The sequence below is a fragment of the Microtus pennsylvanicus genome, chromosome 11, assembly GCF_037038515.1.
Source record: "Microtus pennsylvanicus isolate mMicPen1 chromosome 11, mMicPen1.hap1, whole genome shotgun sequence".
Classification (NCBI taxonomy): Eukaryota; Metazoa; Chordata; class Mammalia; order Rodentia; family Cricetidae; genus Microtus; species Microtus pennsylvanicus.
This window is the reverse complement of record NC_134589.1, coordinates 22,547,745-22,569,070: the sequence shown is the minus strand read 5'-3', so window position 1 is coordinate 22,569,070 and position 21,326 is coordinate 22,547,745. Positions and strand designations below refer to the sequence as shown.

The 21,326-nt window shown below is 41.5% G+C and overlaps 1 protein-coding gene across 2 annotated transcripts; it reads left to right on the top strand.

Moving 5' to 3' along the window:
- The first annotated feature begins 12,075 nt into the window (after positions 1-12,075).
- Positions 12,076-20,534, top strand: LOC142831803 (uncharacterized). Of its 2 annotated transcripts, XM_075942205.1 has the most exons (2): positions 12,076-12,428; positions 20,276-20,534. In XM_075942205.1, exons 1-2 carry the CDS (start codon positions 12,076-12,078, stop codon positions 20,532-20,534), a joined length of 612 nt encoding a protein of 203 aa, XP_075798320.1. The 2 variants fall into 2 exon arrangements, with proteins under 2 accessions (XP_075798320.1, XP_075798321.1); XM_075942206.1 differs by lacking the exon at positions 12,076-12,428 and having other exon boundaries at positions 19,956-20,534.
- The last annotated feature ends 792 nt before the right edge of the window (positions 20,535-21,326 follow it).

The following is a 21,326-nucleotide window of genomic DNA, read 5'->3' as shown; positions in this document are numbered from 1 at the left end:
AATGGCTTAACAGAATATAGCCAGGCTGGAAGATGCCACAGAGCAGCCAGAGGGGAAAGATGCAAGCTGCCAGATGGAACCTTGCTGGTAGGCCACAAGCCTTATGGTAAAATATAAAAGAAATGGGTTAAATTAAGATGTAAAAGCTAGCCAATAAGAATATAGAGCTAATAGGCCAAGCAGTGGTTTCATTAATACAGTTTCTGTGTGGTTATTTCAGGGCTGAGCAACAAGGAACAAACAAGCAGCCTCCCTACAACAAGGATAATCTACAATAGCTATGCTAAACAGACTTCAGACAGTCATAAAAGGAGAGTGGTCAGAACTTTCGTGTAAGACAAAATTCTAAGTGTTAAAAATACTAAAGTTTCCAAACAGTAATTAAGTGAATTATGAAAAGAGGAAAACCATCTTACATAGGTTTCAGTATATACTGGTAATATAATAAGGGGCACAGATGTTTATTTATTATATCTGCATCCACTGATATAATCTTTTAAAAGGTATTTAGTTATTCAAAACATCATTGCCCAACATCCACCAAATCTATGAAGTGCTGGAGTATGGGAAGGAAAAACCTTCCAGATCCAAATCTGCAGAATATCCTCAACACAGTACAACAACAGGATATTCAAGAGGAGCCACAGAGAGAGCCATTGCTACCGTATAGCAGAAGCCTCGACCCAGACAAATGACTCATAGAAATGAACACTTACATGTCAAAATAAACAGACTGAAGGGTAAACCCTATACTCAATGGGCCACACTACACCTTTCATGATGAGATTCTTCTCCTTTTTTCTCTTCTTTTTGGGGGGGAGGGAAGGTGTTGGTTTGGGTTTTAAATTAAAAAATTAATTTTTATTTTCATTAATTAATTTTTTAAAAGATCTTTTCTCATTTTATATACCTATCTCAGTTCCCACTCCCACCCCTCCTCCTACTCCCCCATCTCTCCCCCCCCACCTACTCCTCAAAGAGGGTAAGGCATCCCATGGGGAGTCAACAAGTCTGACACATCACTTTGAGGCAGGACCAAGGCCCTTCCCCCTATATATAGGCTGAGCAAGGTATTCCCCCTAGAAGAAATTGGTTAAGTTTCAATTTTTTTCTTTTAAATTTTGTTTTATTTTGTTTTGGGGGGAGGTTGTGTGGACAGAGGGTGGAAGCGAGGGAATGGGGAGATAAGTGGGTTCAGGAGGCATGTGAAGTCCACAGGAAATGAATAAAAGTTGAAAAAAATCATTGGCTTATATATTTCCAGAAGTAGATGTCTCTGAGAACTGTGAACTATGGAAGAAATCTAACCATGGTTTTTTTTTTCTTTCTTTTTAAAAGACACATCATAAAATTGCTAATGAAATCCTAACAGTCTCCGTCATATTGACGTGAGGCAGCATCCAGAGGGAGCATGTTTGACTTCAGAAAGGTGAAGGTGTACGATGGAGACCATTCGCCTGTGTTGCACACAGACTTTCTACGGTCCTTTGGTGGCATTGCTCCGGAACTACAGGGTCCTAATGCAATCCTGTGCAAAAATATAGCTCATAATACGCAAAATGAGACAGGACTTACTACTGTGAACTACAAGGATCAATTATCATCAATTTTAATTGTGTTTTATTATGAAAGACTTAAGTGTATGCAGCTACTTTCCTCTGTTGGTAAAACTGAACATTTAAAATATCATAGCAAATTATCAAAATTGAAAACTTTTGTCTGCTGTGGAATAATCTCTTTGTGCCCTGTAAATATGTGTCACTCTGACTGGTTTAATAAAAAGCTGAATAGCTAATAGTTAGGCAGGATTTGGGGAGCAAAAAGGATGCTGGGAAGAAGAAAGAAGACAAGGAACTGGAGAGCTAGCTAGCGGGGCAGAAAAACCGAGAAAAAGAAACTCGAAAAGAGATTAATGTAGTGAAAAAAAAGAGAGATGTAGTGAAAGACAGATGATTTCTTATTTCTCATTAAAACTCAGAGTTTTAGTTGTTTACTTACCAATTATGAAAGTAAGCATATTGATTACTAAAGGGAAATTCAAAACACTTAAGGAGCAACTTCTTCCTTGAAGTACTAGAGTGGGAAATTAGCATAAACAATGACACACACACAAGTTCTGCTCATTGGCCCAAATTTTGAAGCATTGTATATAAAAGGCAAAACACGAAAGAAAACAATAGATTATTGGGAAACTCACCTTTGAGTAGAACTCCTCTTTCAACATCCAACACCATGACCAACTCCTGCTGCTCCCCTTGCTGCCAGCCCAGCTGCTGTAGGACCTGCTTCCAGTCAAGCTGTGTGAGCAGCTGCTGCCAGCCCTGCTGCCAGCCCTGCTGCCAGCCCTGCTGCTGTGTGTCCAGCTGCTGTAAGCCCTGCTGCCAGCCCTGCTGCAAGCCCTGCTGCCAGCCCTGCTGCAAGCCCTGCTGCTGTGTGTCCAGCTGCTGCAAGCCCTGCTGCAAGCCCTGCTGCTGTGTGTCCAGCTGCTGTAAGCCCTGCTGCCAGCCCTGCTGCAGGCCCTGCTGCAAGCCCTGCTGCTGCAAGCCCTGCTGCCAGCCCTGCTGCAAGCCCTGCTGCTGTGTGTCCAGCTGCTGCCAGCCCTGCTGCAAGCCCTGCTGCTGTGTGTCCAGCTGTTGTAAGCCCTGCTGCCAGCCCTGCTGCAAGCCCTGCTGCCCATCCAGCTGTTGCCAGCCCTGCTGCAAGCCCTGCTGCTGTGTGTCCAGCTGCTGCAAGCCCTGCTGCCAACCCTGCTGCAAGCCATGCTGCTGTGTGTCCAGCTGCTGTAAGCCCTGCTGCCAGCCCTGCTGCAAGCCCTGCTGCCCATCCAGCTGTTGCCAGCCCTGCTGCAAGCCCTGCTGCTGTGTGTCCAGCTGCTGCAAGCCCTGCTGCCAACCCTGCTGCAAGCCCTGCTGCTGTGTGTCCAGCTGCTGTAAGCCCTGCTGCCAGCCCTGCTGCAAGCCCTGCTGCCCATCCAGCTGTTGCCAGCCCTGCTGCCAGCCCTGCTGCTGTGTGTCCAGCTGCTGCCAGCCCTGCTGCCAACCTTGCTGCAAGCCCAGCTGCTGCCAGCCCTGCTGTAAACCCTGTTGCCAGCCCTGCTGCAAGCCCTGCTGCTGCAAGCCCAGCTGCTGCCTCAAGCCCTGCTGCCAGCCCTTCTGCCTTGACCTGTGCTGCCAGCCAGCTTGCTCTGGACCTGTGACCGTCACCAGGACTTGCTACCAGCCCACATGTGTCTGTGTGCCTGGCTGTCTGTCCCAGGGCTGTGGGTCTAGCTGCTGCGAGCCCTGCAGTTGTTGAACAACATACATTAGGCTCACTACATAACATAGCCTTCTACTATCAAACCTGCCTGATAACCACACTACACCAAACTCTGGAAAGACGCCTTATGCTGCCTTACCACCAATATCCCATTAGTAGATTTGTGTCTTTTCTCAGTAAACACAATTGTATCTACTATATTCATCCTTATTCTTCTGGTTCTTTGTCAAAGCGACCTGTTATTGACCTGGATTCCGTCTCAACCCTGGGAAATTTGCTCATTTCATTTTCAACCTACAGGTTTGTAAAACCAAAAGTAAGAAAGCACTCCGATTTTTCCTGGTGTTAGTCATCCTTGCTTTTCCCTATATTTATAATTATTCTAACTCATCTTGTAACTCATCCATAAAAACTTTGAGTTCTCTGGCTAATTGGAAGGCCATTCTCTTTGGTTTACTAATAAAGTCTTGACGCAATTATCTCCTAAAGTGATGTTGTTTTGTGTGTGTTTGTTTGCTTGTCACATCATGTTGTCTCATCTGAGTCACGTCATAGTCTCAGACTTGGGCAGAGACGGTGCGTGGGATGTGAGCTTAGCTACAGGTCATGTAGCTAAGGATAGAAAACATCCCTACAGAGACCTGGACTTGCCCGTTGCAGCTCTGATGTGGTAATGGGAACAACTTAGTGAAATAGAGGCCCTGGGACTGAGCAATGGGAAGATGGGCATCTCATGATGCTTTCTATTTACCAGTCACCTTGGTAACCAGTAACCACTGAGTGGAAGAGATGATTTTAGGAGCCTAGAAAGCCATGTAAACCGTGTATTGCCTTGCCTCAAAAAGCCACTGGAGATGACTTTTAAATGTTTTTTTTTTTCTCAATCACAGCATACTTGCTACTGTCTTGGGATTTTGAAAGCTTTTTACCATCTGCTGTGGGGGAGGTGGGGAGCGGGTGTCAGAGGACAAATTGTGAGAGTCGTTTCTCTCCTTCCACCATGTGGATCCTAGGGATCAAACTCAGGCTTGGAGGCAGGCGCCTTGACCTGCAGATCCATCTCAGGATTTTGATGTGGGAGGACCATTTAGAAATTGTTGGTTTTGTAGAGATGGTATACTTTATGCCCTTATTATTCTGATTACCAGTATAAATGGCTGCATGGGGGATGGATTGATTTGTGATAACACTGGTAACAGAAAAGTAAATTTTTAATATTCTGCATGGAAAGGTGCAGTAGCCGATTGATTTTCAGAGAATGATCTGTGAGTTGAGACAGAAAGTACTTGGAGTAAATAATATCTAGTACACATAATCCTCAAAAATATAGCCCAGGTGTGCCGAAGACATAAAAACCTTGAAACTCTTGTAAGAACTATAAATAAACATCTCTTAGATCTTGAGGAAGCACACGTCTTTATCACCAGAAAAAAAAGAGCCAAATTTGGCTGTCACCATGTAGAGCTTGCAATCATCAGACACAGCAACAGAAAAATGAAGACCAAGTTATAAACTTGGTGGTGTTTGAGAAACACAGAAATAAACACGCATGGCTGAACTCATAAAGAAGTAGTCAATCTGAACAGAATTCAGAAAAGTGCAAATGAAGATTAACATGTGGCTTCTTCTTAAACCAATATTAATGTATTAAAACAATCTTATTTCACATTTGGAAGAAGAGAATTTTAAAACTACTGAGTCAATAATTGGTAAAAGTAAAGTAAACATCTCTGTTCCTTCTCAAGTCTGGGCTTGAAAGGGATGCAGATGGTTCTTGAAGTACTGAGGAGAACCAAAGAAGCCTTGAGTGAGTGCAGAAAGGATGGGTGAAGTCCTGGGTGGATATGCATTGTTGACATGGATACAGTGATGTCAAGGACTCAGTGCCCCAGACCCATAAGAAACTGGCAAAACCCTCCTTGTCACCCCATCCAGGGTGCAGACTCTCTCTGTGCTGTACATAATAAACACACGAGGCTCTGAGTTGTGTATGTGGTACCCTCCAACAGAGCAAGCACAGGCCACTGGGTCCCATCTTCACTGTATGTGTGTCTGTTTTTCTTCATTCCCTCACACCCCAGCCAGGTCGAGTCCCAAGCCACCTGGAATATGGTACAGAATGTTTTGGGTCCTTGTTGTTTGGCCCTATTGAGCATCTTGGGCAGATTTTAACACATAATATTCAATACATGTAGTCAGTCGTCCATCAGTGTCTTCACAATCAGTAGTCTCAATCCACCCAAGACCAAAATACTCAAAAAACAAATGTAACTAAATTGAATACATTATTCTATGAACAACACAGTGGGACAATTACGGAAGTCACATTTACATTCTATTAGCTACTAGGGCTGTTGAGGTAAACTCAGTAGGAGAGAACTTGCCTAGCTTGTGTGAGACCCTTGTTTAATGCCCAGCAATGCAAACACAAGCAAGCATCCTTTTGACCCAATTATTATAAGTATCACAGAGATAACTCATGTAACATTTGTGGAAGAGTATGTATGCATTAAGTTCAAATATGTTGGTAATTTGTATGAAAAATTGAGTGTATGAAGATTTTTATATCAGGAAGTCATCCTTAAAACAATTCCCCATGGATATTAAGAGATTAACATGTTTTGAAATGAATGAATGAATGAATGATGTTTTGTGAGTTATACAAAAGTATCAACCTTCTACTATCCAAAGTACACTATATTTGAACTAAAGATTGTGAAATGAATCAAGGTTTAAAATTGAACACTATTGGCGTGGCAGAACAAGGGCAACACCAGCTGACATGCCGACATGGATGGGAGAAATGTCACAAGGCTACATCCCCTAAATCAAGAACTATGAGCCATAAATTTCTTCACAATTAAGAAACCAACAGACTTAAACTACCATATAAAATGTTACATGTAAATTCTATAACAATACTGTGCTAGGTACAAGATTTTTAAAATTTTTCCCTTTAATAAAAAAGCTTTACACAAACAAGCCATTAGCTTATTTCAAGGAAGAAAACCAAAAATTAGTCTAAGGCCTTTGTTTTAAAACAGCTTAAGCTATATGATATATATATATATATATATATATATATATATATATATATTCAAAAACAAAAAATAAAACAAGAAACGCACTACATCTTTTTGTTACCCTCTTCTGGAGCTTTTGGATCCACTCAGTTCACATTCTAGAATACCTATATTAGCAGTCTTCACATAGCACCAGTTAAGTGAGTACAGTGGAAACACAGTAATAATTGCTGGTATGCATATAAAAATGCATCAAAAATTGCTATATGTAACAATGAGATCACCCATCCCAACCCACCCCACTGAAAACTATGTAACCTCTTACAGGTGTTAGTGTTCCAACTCTTAGTGTGACTTGCTATTGTAGTGGGCTGCTTGGTCCCTTTCAGTCTGTTTGCTTATTGAGGGTTCAGTTGTTCCTACTTTAAGAGGCAGTTTTCTATCAACATCCCAATGTGTCGGCCCTGGCGTCTCGCAGACACATCAGCATCAGTTCTCCTGTGGTTTGGAAATTCAGGCTCAGCATGAGCTCGTCAGGTAGCTCTATTACCTATGTTTGTTTTCTTTCTCATTCTTGTTCCTTCTTTCCTCCTTTTTTTCCTCCTTTTTTCTTTTTTAGTTGATGTTTAAGAGGGAAAGTACCAGTGTTCAGATTTGAACTATAATAGTTTGTATATTCAACATTTGAAGTATATTCTATTTTGTTGTATTCTTGTTTCAAAGTGTATTCAAGTAGGTTTTCTGAAATATAGAAGTGAGAAGTGAAATATATAAAAAAAAGAACTATGAACCATTAACAGTTGCTGAGAGAAGAAACATTCTGCACCAGGGACAAGCCCCCTAACAGGTTACCCAGTTTCAGTGGCCAGTCCTAAACACATATAAAAACAAACAACAGTCAATGGATTAAGCTTGTCCCATTTACATATTTGCATATATATCATATGCTATGTATGATATATGTCAAAGAGGCTATAATTTTGAGAGTGAGGAGGCATGGGAGAGGTTTGGAGACATAAGACAGGAGAAGATAGAGGGGATGAGTGATATAATTACATTTTTATTAAAAATGTATAAAATAAATTAATATTATATGCAAATTTTTAAAGATTAAGATGGAGGTGCTGTTAATAAAGGACAGCTTTGCCCAAGGCCGAGACATACTCCCTTCAGTTCTCCTCTCCCATCATTGTCGCTACCCTAATTTCTTATCTTCTCTAATAGAGGAAGTTAAACTCTAAAGGAGCAAATGATACTACAATGACACAATCAACAACCATTATAAATCTATAAAAATTTAAAAATCTTTATCAGTTAATTGGAGACCTGCCAGAACAAATAAAGAATTTTGAGGAACTATCTAAGATAAAAAGAATATTAAAGGAGTTTGGTTGATTTTTTTTTATTGAGAAAAGGAGAGAAAAAAAAACAAGTTTCCACCTCCTCCCAGCCTCCCATTTCCCTCCCCCTCCTCCCACCCTTCTCTCCCTCCCCCCACTCCTTTCCCCCTCCGTCTCCAGTCCAAAGAGTAGTCAGGGTTCCCTGCCCTGTGGTAAGTCCTAGGTCCTCCCCCCTCCGTCCATATCTAGGAAGGTGAACAGTTTGGTTGATTTTTGCAGCTTCTTTTCTTTCCCAGGTGTGGTGGTTTAAATGAAAATGAGGTATGGCAGTGGTGGCGCATGCCTTTAATCCCAGCACTCAGGAGGTAGAGGCAGGCAGATCTCTGTGAGTTCGAGGCCAGCCTGGTCTACAAGAGCTAGTTCCAGGACAGGCTCCAAAGCTACAGAGAAACCCTGTCTCAAAAAAACCAATAAATAAATAAATATGAGAGTGACACTAGTGGGAGGTGTGGCCTTATTGGAGTGGGTGTGGTCTTGTTTGAGAAAGTGTGTCACTGTGGAGGTGGGCTTTGAGGTTTTATATGCTCAAGCCAGCCCAAGTGCTTTAGTTCATTTCCTGGTGTTGGACTCTCAGCTCCAGCACCATGTCTGTTGCATGCTGCCTCACTTCCTGCCATGATGATAAGGAACTGAACCTCTGAACTATAAGCAAGCCCCCTCCATTAAATCTTTTTCTTTATAAGAGTTATGTGGTCATGATCTCTTCACAGCAATAGAAAACCTAACTAAGACACTGGGCTTTGGTTGGTCTGAATTAGCATAGTAAGAGAAAGAGAGATTTTCATGAGATCACTTGATTGGCAATCAATTCCAGGCTTATCATATTTATCATTACACTTAAACCAATTCCCTATTAATAAACACTGATTTGTGTTTATCATGAAACTATTCACAACAGCTGAGTCATGGAATCAGCCTCAGTGTTGATGGAATGAATGGAAGAATAAAAGCATCTGTGTGCGTGTGTTCATACCTATGTGTCTGCCTGTGTGCATACCTGCATGTGTGCATATTATTTAGTCTTAAGGAATAATGATGTATCTTGTTTGTGAGATAAGCCATTCCCAGGGATTAATGCTGCATCTTTCCTCACATATGTGCAATCTGGATTTTTTTACAAGACACAAAAGTGGAGAGGCACCACGTGGAAAGTGAAGGGGACCAAGAGGAGAGAAGAAATGAGAGAAGAAAGCATAACAGTAGGTGCCAGATAAGATCAAAGTACACAGTGCACATATATTAAAATGTCTAATGAAATCCATCGTTTTGTACAATTGATACAGGTTAGTTGATTTTTCAGTTAAACGACAGTACAACAACACTTATTACATGTAACACAGGATAGTATCAGCATGATTTTAGAACAACTATCAGTATACATAGGAAACATAAAAGACTATAGACTCTATATCCTAGGGGAAAAGACTAGGTGTACATCGTTAAGAGGAACAAGGTAAGCCATAGTCTAAGAAATGACACTGGTAAAGCAAATAATAAGGACTGATACCTGGTGTAGGAGGCCGTTTTGCTTATATGTTGCTTTTATTGGTTAATGAATAAAGAAACTGCCTTGGCCTTTTGATAGAGCAAAACTTAGGTAGGTGGGGAAAACAGAATTGAATGCTTGGAAGAAGAAGGGTGGAGTCAGAGAACCATGGATCATCTGCCTGAGATGGACACCAGTTAGAACCTTGCCCATAAACCACAGCCAGGTGGCGATACACAGATTAATAGAAATGGATTAAATTAAGATGTAAGAATTAGCCAATGAGAAACTAGAGCTTGTAACATGAGCGGTCCTGTTTGTTTGTTGGGGTTTCTGTCTCGCCTTTTACCCCACGACTGTTTGGCCCCAAAGAAAATCACACATAGGTCTCCATAAATTATAAACTGATTGGCCCATTAGTTTTAGCCTCTCACTGGCTAACTGTCACATCTTGATTAACCCGTTTTGCTGATCTATGTTAGGCATTGTCTCAGTACCTTTTTCAGTGGGGCAGATCACATCCTTCTGCTTCGATGGTCTGGTCAGGAGTGGGAGGAATCAACTTCCTCCTTCCCAGAATTCTCCTGTTCTCATTATATCATTTCTACTTCCTGTCTTGTTTTCCCGCCTTTATTTCCTACCTGGCCAACCAGCGTTTCTTTATAACATGATTGACAGAATACAGACAATTCTCCCGCACCAAGAGCTAATGGGCCAAGCAGTGTTTTAATGAATATAGTTTCTGTATGATTATTTGGGGCGTAAGCTGAACAAAGTATCCCTCCAAAGAGAACGTGCTCCTAGATGCCAGTTCAAGCACTATGAATAAATCCTGGTCCCACTGTCAGTGACCCCACAGATTACCCAAGTCTCACAACTGTCCCCTACATTCAGAGGACCTAGTTTGGTCCTATGCAGGTTCCCCCACTATCACTCCAGAGTCAGTGAGCTCTCACTAGCTCAGGTTAGCTTTTTTTTGTGGGTATCACCATTGTGGTCTTGACCCCTTTGCACATATTATCGCTCCTCCCCTCTTGAGCTAGTCTCTGGAAGCTCAGCCCAGTGCTTTATTGTGAATCTCTATATTTGCTTCCATCAGTCACTGGTTGAAGGTTCTTTGATGACAATTAAGGTAGTCATCAATCTGATTACAGGGGAAGGTCAGTTTACCTGTCCTCTCCACTGTAGCTTAGAGTCTTAGCTGGGGTCATCTTTGTGGATTCCTGGAAATTCTCTAGCGCCATGTTTCTTGCTAGTCCTTTAATGGCTCCCTCAATCAAGGTATCTCTTTCCTTTCTCTGACATGGAAACTTCTTAATAATTATAAAACCCTAGCCTTAGCTTAGGCTTGATCCCAACTAGCTCATATAACTCAAATTAACCTACTTCTATTTTTCTATGTTCTGCCACTTGACTTTTACCTTTCCTCGGAGAAAGGAGGTCACTATCAGAGGTTTGCTTCTCTGCCACTTCTCTGATCAATCAGGTTTTAACCTCAGTATCTGACTCCCAAGTTTTATTTAATAATAGAACAATATTGCTTCATGAGTTCATGAGTGTTCATAGCCATATCAAGTTCAGAAGTTTACATTTTACAGCCCTTCTTCCCCATTCTCCAGCGACTGTCTACCCACTCCTCTGCTATATTCCTTAAGCCTTGGTGAAGTTTAGGGGGGTGTTAAAATACGTTCTCAGGGTCAATATGGTTACTTTTAAAAGAACATTTGAAGCAACCAATGAGGGTTGACCAAAAACATAATTTATACTCCATAAACTTCACTCCAAAAATATGTGAAAAATATTCACTAGAAGATGTGGACAAACACATCCATGAGAACATGATATACACTAGTTTAAATGATGAAAATATGTCCATCAGAGGTGACATACATTAATACAATTTAGTCCCATACTGCAATGATATCAACAAAATGATATCACAGTAGGCAATGAAGTCTATAAACTCAGAAACAGATTTGAGCAAAAGAAAATCAATAATACTTGCAAAATAACTTCAGTTTTAATAAAGATTAAAAACTGACAAACTATGACTTACATACTAGTTGTTTTAGGAACAGGGATAACACCATAATGACAGCCACCAGGTATACCACTATCTCCTGACACAAACGCTGGACAAATTGTCTTTATCATAATCAGTCAAGCTATATATAAAAGTACTTGCGCTTTTCCAATACTATCTTATGTTTTAATTTCTTTTAAATAAAGGTATATGGTTTGATCTCATAGAATTTAATTTCCTCATTGTATAAAGACAATGTGCTGGTTTGGGGATCTGACCTGAGTTTATTGGTCCTGCTGCTAAGAAAGAATGAAGATCTAAATTGATGGATGCTTTCTACACCCTTATGTCATCTTGCTGCCTCTATTGACCCACATTTGTATTTGTTTGTGTTTGAAAGAGGCTGTGGCAACCCCACCTCTGTCCATGTATCCCGTGATAACGCGGATGAAACACAGAAAGCGCCTGCTGCCTGGTGTAGGCTTCTCTAAACAAAAGCGTCGGAGCCAGACGTGGATTCAGTTTGTCACTGTGAACGTATCATTATCATAGCCTTTCCCCAGTCTCCACACAGCCAGAGGTACAGGATGAAGGAAACCTATGACCCTGTGGCCGTGACATTTGTCACATGACTCGGGCAGGGATGACACCGATCATTTTCTACAGTCACACCCCCCCACAATTAGTTATGTAAAGAGAAGTGTCAAAGATTTGTAATATATTGTTCAACTTCCTCCTTAGAGAATTTCCTCATGAACCATTGCAAACAAACAACAACAGGGAAAAGTCCTGCTATGTCCAGGGTATAAAAGCCCCAAGACTGAAACAGTTGTCAGAATCTCAGGGACCCCTGTGAACAGAACCTCTCCCTCCACATCCAACACCATGACCAACTCCTGCTGTTCCCCTTGCTGTCAGCCTTCCTGCTGCAGGACCACCTGCTGCAGAACCACCTGCTGGAGACCAAGCTGTGTGAGCAGCTGCTGCCAGCCCTGTTGCCAGCCCAGCTGCTGTGAGTCCAGCTGCTGCCAGCCTTGCTGCCAGCCCAGCTGCTGTAGGACCTGCTTCCAGCCAAGCTGTGTGAGCAGCTGCTGCAGCACACCCTGCTGCCAGCCCTGCTGCTGTGTGTCCAGCTGCTGCCAGCCCAGCTGCTGCCAGCCCAGCTGCTGCCAGCCCAGCTGCTGCCAACCCAGCTGCTGCCAGCCCAGCTGCTGTGAGTCCAGCTGCTGTCAGCCCAGGTGCTGTATTTCCAGCTGCTGCCAGCCCTGCTGCAAGCCCTGTTGCCAGCCCAGCTGCTGCCTCAAGCCCTGCTGCCAGCCCTTCTGCCTTGACCTGTGCTGCCAGCCAGCTTGCTCTGGACCTGTGACCGTCACCAGGACTTGCTACCAGCCCACATGTGTCTGTGTGCCTGGCTGTCTGTCCCAGGGCTGTGGGTCTAGCTGCTGCGAGCCCTGTAGCTGCTGATCAACTTACCACAGACCCACTAACAACAGACCTGCAAGATAATGACAGTGCATCAGTTTACCACCATTCTCTGCCAATAATATGCACTTAAAAGTAATATTCATCTTATCAAACTCTCACTCATTTTCATGTTAAGAAATCTCTGCCTTGATCACTGGCCACAATCCAACCCACTTTGATAACCATTTTTATTTCTCTGACTGCTTCTAAGCATCAGCTGATCTAGACTGGTTTGTAAGCTCAGCCTTGACAAAGAGATAATTGCCTTTTTAATTTAAGAAATTAAAAACAAGAAAAGCCACTTGCAATTATATGATTAGAACCTTGCAATGATACATATCTATGATTCTATTCCAACGTGTTTATATGATTTTATAAATCATCTTGTAACTCTTTCATGGCTTTATATTTTCTTCTTGGCTTAAAAATGCATTCACACATTGTCCATTGATTTTTCTAATAAACTCTAATAATATTCTTGACTGTATTACTCTATGTTTTCTTTATTTTTATTGTTCTGTTCTTGGAATTATCTTATAGTATCCGAGTTAGATCACAGTTACACAGTTAATGTGCTGGTAGAATTTCATCACTGTGGAAGAACAACTTAGTGGATGATAGACCTATTTTTGCTCATGGTTTCTCTACATTGCTGTTTGGTCTCCTGTGCTTGGATAGAACGGTGAGGTGTCAAGAACACATTGAGAAGGTGTTGATACCACATAGACAGAAAGCCAGAGCAAGGAGGTAATATGGGACTTCATATACCCTTCAAAGGCAAAGGCCCAGTGACCTATTTCCTCCAACTAGGCTCCACCTCCTAAGGTTTACTGAGCATATAAACAGAATCATCATCTGAGGACCAAGCATTCAGTGCATGAGCTCATGGAAGGCATTTCATATTCAAACAATAACCTGAGCAAACTCAACATGAGTTAGGTGACATGTGTTATGGCAGGTAGTAGGGATAGCCAGAATCAAATCAAGGGCTTCTGGTTGTCTGATCCTTGAGGTAAGATAGTCACAGGTACAGTTTTAGTTTAAGGAAATAGAGTACTGTAAACTGAACACTAAGAAGATGTATACTTCGCTTTCTTCTCAGGTAACATCATTGGTTCTCTCATTTTCAGTTCACCTTCATTCACAAAGCTCTTCCCAATTCGTTACTCATACCTTGGTCTCTACCACCCACTCCCTAAGATAAGCAGTGTTTTAAGAGCCCTACCAAATGCTATACACTCCAGCCAGACAAATGGTGAATGTCTTCAACTGCGTTCAATGATCCAAATGTTCCCGCCACTGTCCTGAGACTTTGATGTGAGTAGTTGCCCTAGTAAATGTTTATTGATGCCACAGGAATGCGCTTGTTTTCCTGGTCCTTATTCTTATATGACTGTGTGTATCATTGGGAAATAGACAGAATTTCACTTGCACCCACACATGGAAAGATAATTGTTTCAAGGTCAAAGTGGCATTAAGGAAATATAGGAGTGACAAATCCCAGAATTCAAGGCAAATTATTGATGCTAGCAGGCTTTGATCTTCCATGGTCTTTGAACCACCTGAGGGATCCAAAAATATTCCTGACCTATAGGAGGGAAAGAACAACGAACTGAGAAAAATGAAAACTTTATTTCTAAGGTCAGCGAGGCTGTGAAGAGAGATCAAAGAAGGAGGTGATTCTAGGAGCAGGGGTAATTATGAACCAGGAGCTGAAAGAGAAAACAATAGGCATTCTGAAAGAAAGAACAAACAATGGAAAACAATGATAGAAAGCCTGGCGTTGCTACAGGAAAGTGGGAATAATGAAAAGAAATAACTAAATAAATACCTTAGAGGACCTAGATGCATCGTCTTCCCCGACACATGCCAGAGATTCCCTGTACACACTTCCAAAAATGTAAGTGAGAGAAAGAAAGAGACAGAAAGAGAGTCAGAGGCAGACACAGACACACAGAGAGAGAGACACACAGAGAGATTAGCCCATATTATTTTTATTTTATTTCTGTTTATGGAAACAGAAAATGGAGGTCAGAGGCTGAGCATCATGTGGTCTTTGATATGAACATTCTGCAGTAGAATTTACCAATAGAAACAGTAGATTGACTTCAGGGGTAAAGGATCAGTATAGACATTTTCTAGAAGGACAACATCAACAGTCATTTGATATGCTCTTTCATCCAACTCCCAAACTTAACTTTATTTTGTTGTCCATTCCTCTTCAATTAATTTATAGTAAACTCTGTAAGCATTGAATGTAATGGCTTGCTGAAATCCTCCTTTTAACATGCAGTTTAGTAACTAAACTCCTAGGTTTAGCTTATGTTTCATTTTTCAAAGAGAAAATAGCAAGCTCTAGGATACCACAGACAGTTTAATTTTCCAAACTGTAAGAGAGGCATTATACAGGTCATTATAGAAGTCACTGAGTTCAGGCATAGTAGGACTGGAAATTTATATTCAATTCTTGTTATCTTTGCAACAAATCACCATTAATTTAGTGGCTTAAACAACACAAATTTATTATCTTCCCAGTTCTAGAGGTCAGATGTCAAAAATTAAGTATCACTGAACTTGAATCCAAATGTTAAGTTTTTTTGTTGGTTGTACCTTTTCTGTAAGCAGTGGTTGGCATTTTCCATCTTCTAGGGCAGCCCACCCTCCTTGCATCGTGACACTAAATTATTTTGCCCATATTTTCCATCTTCTTTATTGATCAGGACCCCGTGTTTACATTGATCAGCTACAAATCATCCAGAACAATCTCTCCCTCTTGAGATTCTTAATCATGTCCTCAAAACTCCTTCACCACGAAGGGAGGCACAGTCATAGGTCAGGACATGGCCAGCTCTTAAGGACTGCTGTCCTAATCACAAGAAGAAACTTGATATGTTCAGAAGTAACTTACTCATAGTGGGGAAAGATCCAGAATTCAATGGTATAATGTGACTATTTCTTCTTAAATGACATATGTCAAAGTATTCCTAGACAAACAAAGAATAATTTGAAGTTACGAAAGTTAGAATGTTAAGATCTACAAGGCTATGTATAGAGGCTCACTGTTCTTGTTTACTTGTTCAGCATCCTCTCATGACTCAGAACTAGCTGTTGGAGTATTTGAACAGTTGGTTGGCAATATTTAGAAACATGCTAACCTTAGAAACATGCTAACCCCTAGTGAGCTTCTCTAAATATCATAGTCAGAACTGAAAAAACCCTCACTCTGGCACCACAGAAACCTGAGCACATCTAAAACTGGGTGTGAATTTGAGGAACCACACCCTTCCTTCTGACACTATAATGTCATTGGTGTAGTGATTGTGATTGCACCAATAATTTCATTTACAGACCAAAGTTTATTTTATTTTGTAAAATTACAATGTTGTTTCATTCTTCATCTCTTATAGAAAATGATTATTAAGCAAACCAAATGAAATATTTGTTATGAATAATAGAAGTAGGTGTAGACAGGACACAATGTAGATAAAAACTGCTGACTTGGAATACATACCAAAATGAAATGTTTTATAGCGGAATTAAAACAATTGAGAAATTTAATGATGATGGCGTCATGAGATGCCAGAACTCAGAGGCTATTATGAAAAATGGCATTTTGAGGGAAACCTATAGTCTTAAATTATTTAATTATTTATTCTACCAAAAAAAAAAAACTCTTTAAAAAAGATAAATCTAGTATTTTAGTTAAAAGTTTAGGAATGATCAGTTCAATGCCCCATTTTTTATTTGGGTTAATTAGCATTTTAAAGTCTAGTTTCTTGAGTTCTTTATATATTTTGGAGATCAGACCTTTGTCTGTTGCAGGGTTGGTGAAGATCTTCTCCCAGTCAGTGGATTGTCTCTTTGTCTTAGTGACAGTGTCTTTTGCTTTACAGAAGCTTCTCAGTTTCAGGAGGTCCCATTTATTCAATGTTGCCCTTAATGTCTGTGCTGCTGGGGTTATATGTAGGCAGCAGTCTCCTGCGCCCATATGTTGTAGGGTACTTCCCACTTTCTCTTCTATCAGGTTCAGTGTGTTCAGATTGATATTGAGGTCTTTAATCCATTTGGACTTGAATTTTGTGCATGGTGATAGATATGGATCTATTTTCATTCTTCTACAGGTTGACATCCAGTTGTGCCAGCACCATTTGTTGAAGATGCTTTCTTTCTTCCATTGTATACTTTTAGCTCCTTTGTCGAAAATCAGGTGTTCATAGGTTTGTGGGTTAAAATCCGGGTTTCTATTCGATTCCATTGGTCGACTTCTCTGTCTTTATGCCGATACCAAGCTGTTTTCAAATACTGTAGCTCTGTAATAGAGTTTGAAGTCAGGGATGATAATGCCTCCAGAAGTTCCTTATTGTATAAGATTATTTTGGCTATCCTGGGTTTTTTGTTTTTCAATGGCCAAAAGACACTTAAGGTCATACTCAACCTCCTTAGCTATCAGGGAAATGCAAATCAAAAAAACTCTGAGATATTATCTTACACCTGTCAGAATGACTAAAATCAAAACCACCAATGATAGCCTTTGATGGAGACGTTGTGGAGTAAGGGGTACACTCATCCATTGCTGGTGGAAATGCAAACTTGTGCAACCACTTTGGAAATCAGTTTGGCGGTTTCTCAGGAAATTCGGGATCAACCTACCCCTGGACCCAGCAATACCACTCTTGGAAATATACCCAAGAGATGCCCTATCATATTACAAAAGCATTTGTTCAACTATGTTCATAACAGCATTATTTTTAATAGCCAGAACCTGGAAACAACCTAGATGCCCTTCAGTGGAAGAATGGATGAAGAAAGTGTGGAATATATCCTTATTAGAGTACTAGTGAGCGGTAAAAAAACAATGACATCTTGAATTTTGCATGCAAATGGATGGAAATAGAAAACACTATCCTGAGTGAGGTAACCCAGACCCAAAAAGATGAACATGGGATGTACTCACTCATAATTGGTTTCTAGCCATAAATAAAGGACATTGAGCCTATAATTTGTGATCCTAGAGAAGCTAAATAAGAAGGTGAACCCAAAGAAAAACATATAGTTATCCTCCTGGATATTGGAAGGAGACAAGATTGCCGGGCAAAAATTGGGAACTTGGGGGTGAGGTGGGATGGGGGTAAGGGGAAATGGGGAGGGAAAAGTGAGAAGGGGAGGATGGGGAGAGCTTGGCGGAATGGGATGGGTGAGATAAAGGAAGGGTGGATATGGAAGCAGGGAAGTATATATCTTAATTAAGGGAGCTATTTTAGGGTTGGCAAGAGACTTGACCCTAGAGGGGTTCCCAGGTGTCCAGGGAGATGTCCCCAGCTAGTTCCTTGGGCAGCTGAGGAGAGGGAACCTGAAATGGCCCTATCCTATATCCATACTGATGAATATCTTGCATATCACCATAGAACCTTCATCTGATGATGGATGGAGATAGAGACAGAGACCCACATTGAAGCACTGGACTGAGCTCCCAAGGTCCAAATGAGGAGCAGAAGGAGGGAGAACATGAGCAAGGAAGTCATGACCACGAGGGGTGCACCCACCCACTGAGACAGTGGGGCTGAAAATTATAATGAGATATACTACTTATACAGATAACAAAAATGCTTCAGATCCTATAGTGAAGATACCAGGTATTAAAACATAAAGCACGGAATAGTCCACAGAGATGGGTTAACAACCTGAGGTTGGAACCTGCATAGTGAAAGGAGAAAACAGACTCGGGCAAATTGTTCTTAGACCTCCTCATGGGTGTATGACATACACATGTGCATGGACACACACACCACACACACACAAGATAATAAAAAATTAAGTCATAAAGCAATAATTATGGTTATGTGTAAGTATTTGCTAATTTTGATCATATGCAAATTCTATAATGCAGAAACTTCACAACAAGAATATGTGGGTATATATTCACAGGAGTACTCACTCATTCAAGTGGACCAAGCTCTAAACCAATATATTCATGACAGCATGAGTCACAAAGCCCTAATCATAAAAGTTGCTCATCAATAACACAAGAATTAATAAACTAAAATATCACACAGAAGAGCTGGAGGGAGAGCTTAGTAGCTAAGAGCCACTAACTGCTCTTCTGGTGGACCAGGGTTCAATTCCCAGAGCACACAGTGGCTTACAACCGTCTGTAACTTTAGCACCAAGGACTGGTGTGTGGTATCTGTGCGCAATGTATACTTAGTGCACATCCACTCAAACACAATACAAATAAACAAATCTTTAAAACTAGAACACAATAATCAATTGTATGGAAAAGGGACAAGCAACTACCCTATTCAACACAGTAATTCTAACGAACATACTTTGCGGCAAGAAAAAAGAAAAACATATTCTATGGTATTGTAATTGGGGTAAAATTTCATAATTGTCGAAACACTGCTATTATAAGTCAGCAGACTATCTTATAGGAGAGGAAAAGGTAATGATAATGAAAAACAACATGAAAACAGCTACTCTAAGGTGCATACTATTTCCTGGTATGAACAATAGCCTTGTCATGTTTGGTTGAACTATACATTTAAAAGCGTGCATTTTTCTGGAAGCATACTAGGATTAAGTTTCCATTTTAAAACTTATTTGTGTGGTAATTTTTTCTCATTTTATGAAGACTATACCCATGTTGGGATGCCTACCTAAGGGTACTGGGTTTCCTGATCTAAATTGATTGACTCTTTATGACCCCTCTCCATATTCACCTGCCAGTATCCTCAGGTCTGGTTTAGATTCACATGCTCAAAAGACCCATGATCTCTTTGATAAAGTTGATGTGACAGTGACCATGCTTGCTGCAAATAAACATGTCTAATGCAGCATGGAATAAGCAGGCAGTTCTGATGAACAGGCTTGGACCAGGCAAGGACCGAGTTTGTCACTATGAACACATCAACATCACTCTCCTTCTCTCAAACACTTCCCAGACTACACCAAAATGTACAAACTGAAGGGAGAAAATGGTCAGTTCCTCCTGGGTCCACAGAGCCATCACATGACTGGAGAATAATCAGAGCAGAAATGGTGGTAATGATTCCAAAACTACCCTCAAAGAACTATGCACATTAATTGCTTGCAGCACAATTTTCTTAAGATTTGTAATACTTAAAGTGCAACTTCCTCCATTGAGAATTTCCTCATGAACAACAGAAAACAAACAACAGGGAAAAGTCCTGCTTATTGGTTCCTTCATGACATGTCCAGGGTATAAAAGCCCCAGAACTGAAACAGCTGTCAGAATCTCAGGAACTCCTGTGAACAGAACCTCTCCCTCCACATCCAACACCATGACCAACTCCTGTTGTTCCCCTTGCTGCCAGCCTTCCTGCTGCAGGACCACCTGCTGCAGAACCACCTGCTGGAGACCAAGCTGTGTGAGCAGCTGCTGCCAGCCCTGCTGCCAGCCCAGCTGCTGTGGCTCCAGCTGTTGCCAGCCTTGCTGCCAGCCCAGCTGCTGTAGGACCTGCTTCCAGCCCAGCTGTGTGAGCAGCTGCTGCAGCACACCCTGCTGCCAGCCCTGCTGCTGTGTGTCCAGCTGCTGCCAGCCCTGCTGCCAGCCCAGCTGCTGCCAGCCCAGCTGCTGCCAGCCCAGCTGCTGCCAGCCCAGTTGCTGTGAGTCCAGCTGCTGTCAGCCCAGGTGCTGTATTTCCAGCTGCTGCCAGCCCTGCTGCCAGCCCAGCTGCTGCAAGCCCAGCTGCTGCCTCAAGCCCTGCTGCCAGCCCTGCTGCCCTGAGCTGTGCTGCCAGCCAGCTTGCTCTGGACCTGTGACCGTCACCAGGACTTGCTACCAGCCCACATGTGTCTGTGTGCCTGGCTGCCTGTCCCAGGGCTGCGGGTCTAGCTGCTGTGAGCCCTGCAACTGTTGATGAAGCCACTACTGGGATAGAATAATCTGTTCTCAGACCTTCTAGAGTTTTGCTTTATGCCAAACTCTCTGCCTTTGTTCTGCCTATAACACAGAGACAATACTCAAATGACCAATCTTCCTACTAACAACCTGTGAAAAGCACCCTAACTGCTATCTGATGCTATCTTCATTTCTCTGCCTGCCAGCTTCATCTGCTATGACCTGGATTTGTAGTGTTAGCATGAGCAGAATCTATTCCCTTAATAAGTTAAGAAGTTAAAAATACATATACAATTCACGACTGTCTTGTTGCATCTTTGCAGAGATAAATGCCCATCATTATACTTCAATGTGTTGTGTCTTCACAGTTTTATGACTCATCTTGTGAGTAATCGTGGCAACTTTATATTGTCTCTCCAACTATAGAGACACTACCCATTGCTATTCTAATAAAATCTTCTTTATTCTACCTTTAATATTATGTTTGATTCTTTTTCTATTTGTCCTTTACATTGTGTTTTCCGATCTAAGTCATACCAGTCATTGCATTAGATTCAGTGCATTAATCAGAATCTCTTCACTCTGAATAAAATCATCGAAAGAGCAACTAAATGAATGTCTTGTAACGCATGGCTTCAGGGGGCTCAGTACATGATTGCTTGGCCTCATTTGCTTGGATGAACATCATGGGGCAAGAGTGTGTAGGGACACTATACAAGTGCGAACAATGAGTGACTATGGGCGCTTGGCCCTAAATACGACATCTATAGACCTCTCCTACTCCACTGCAAAGGGTCAAGGAGCATCGTGG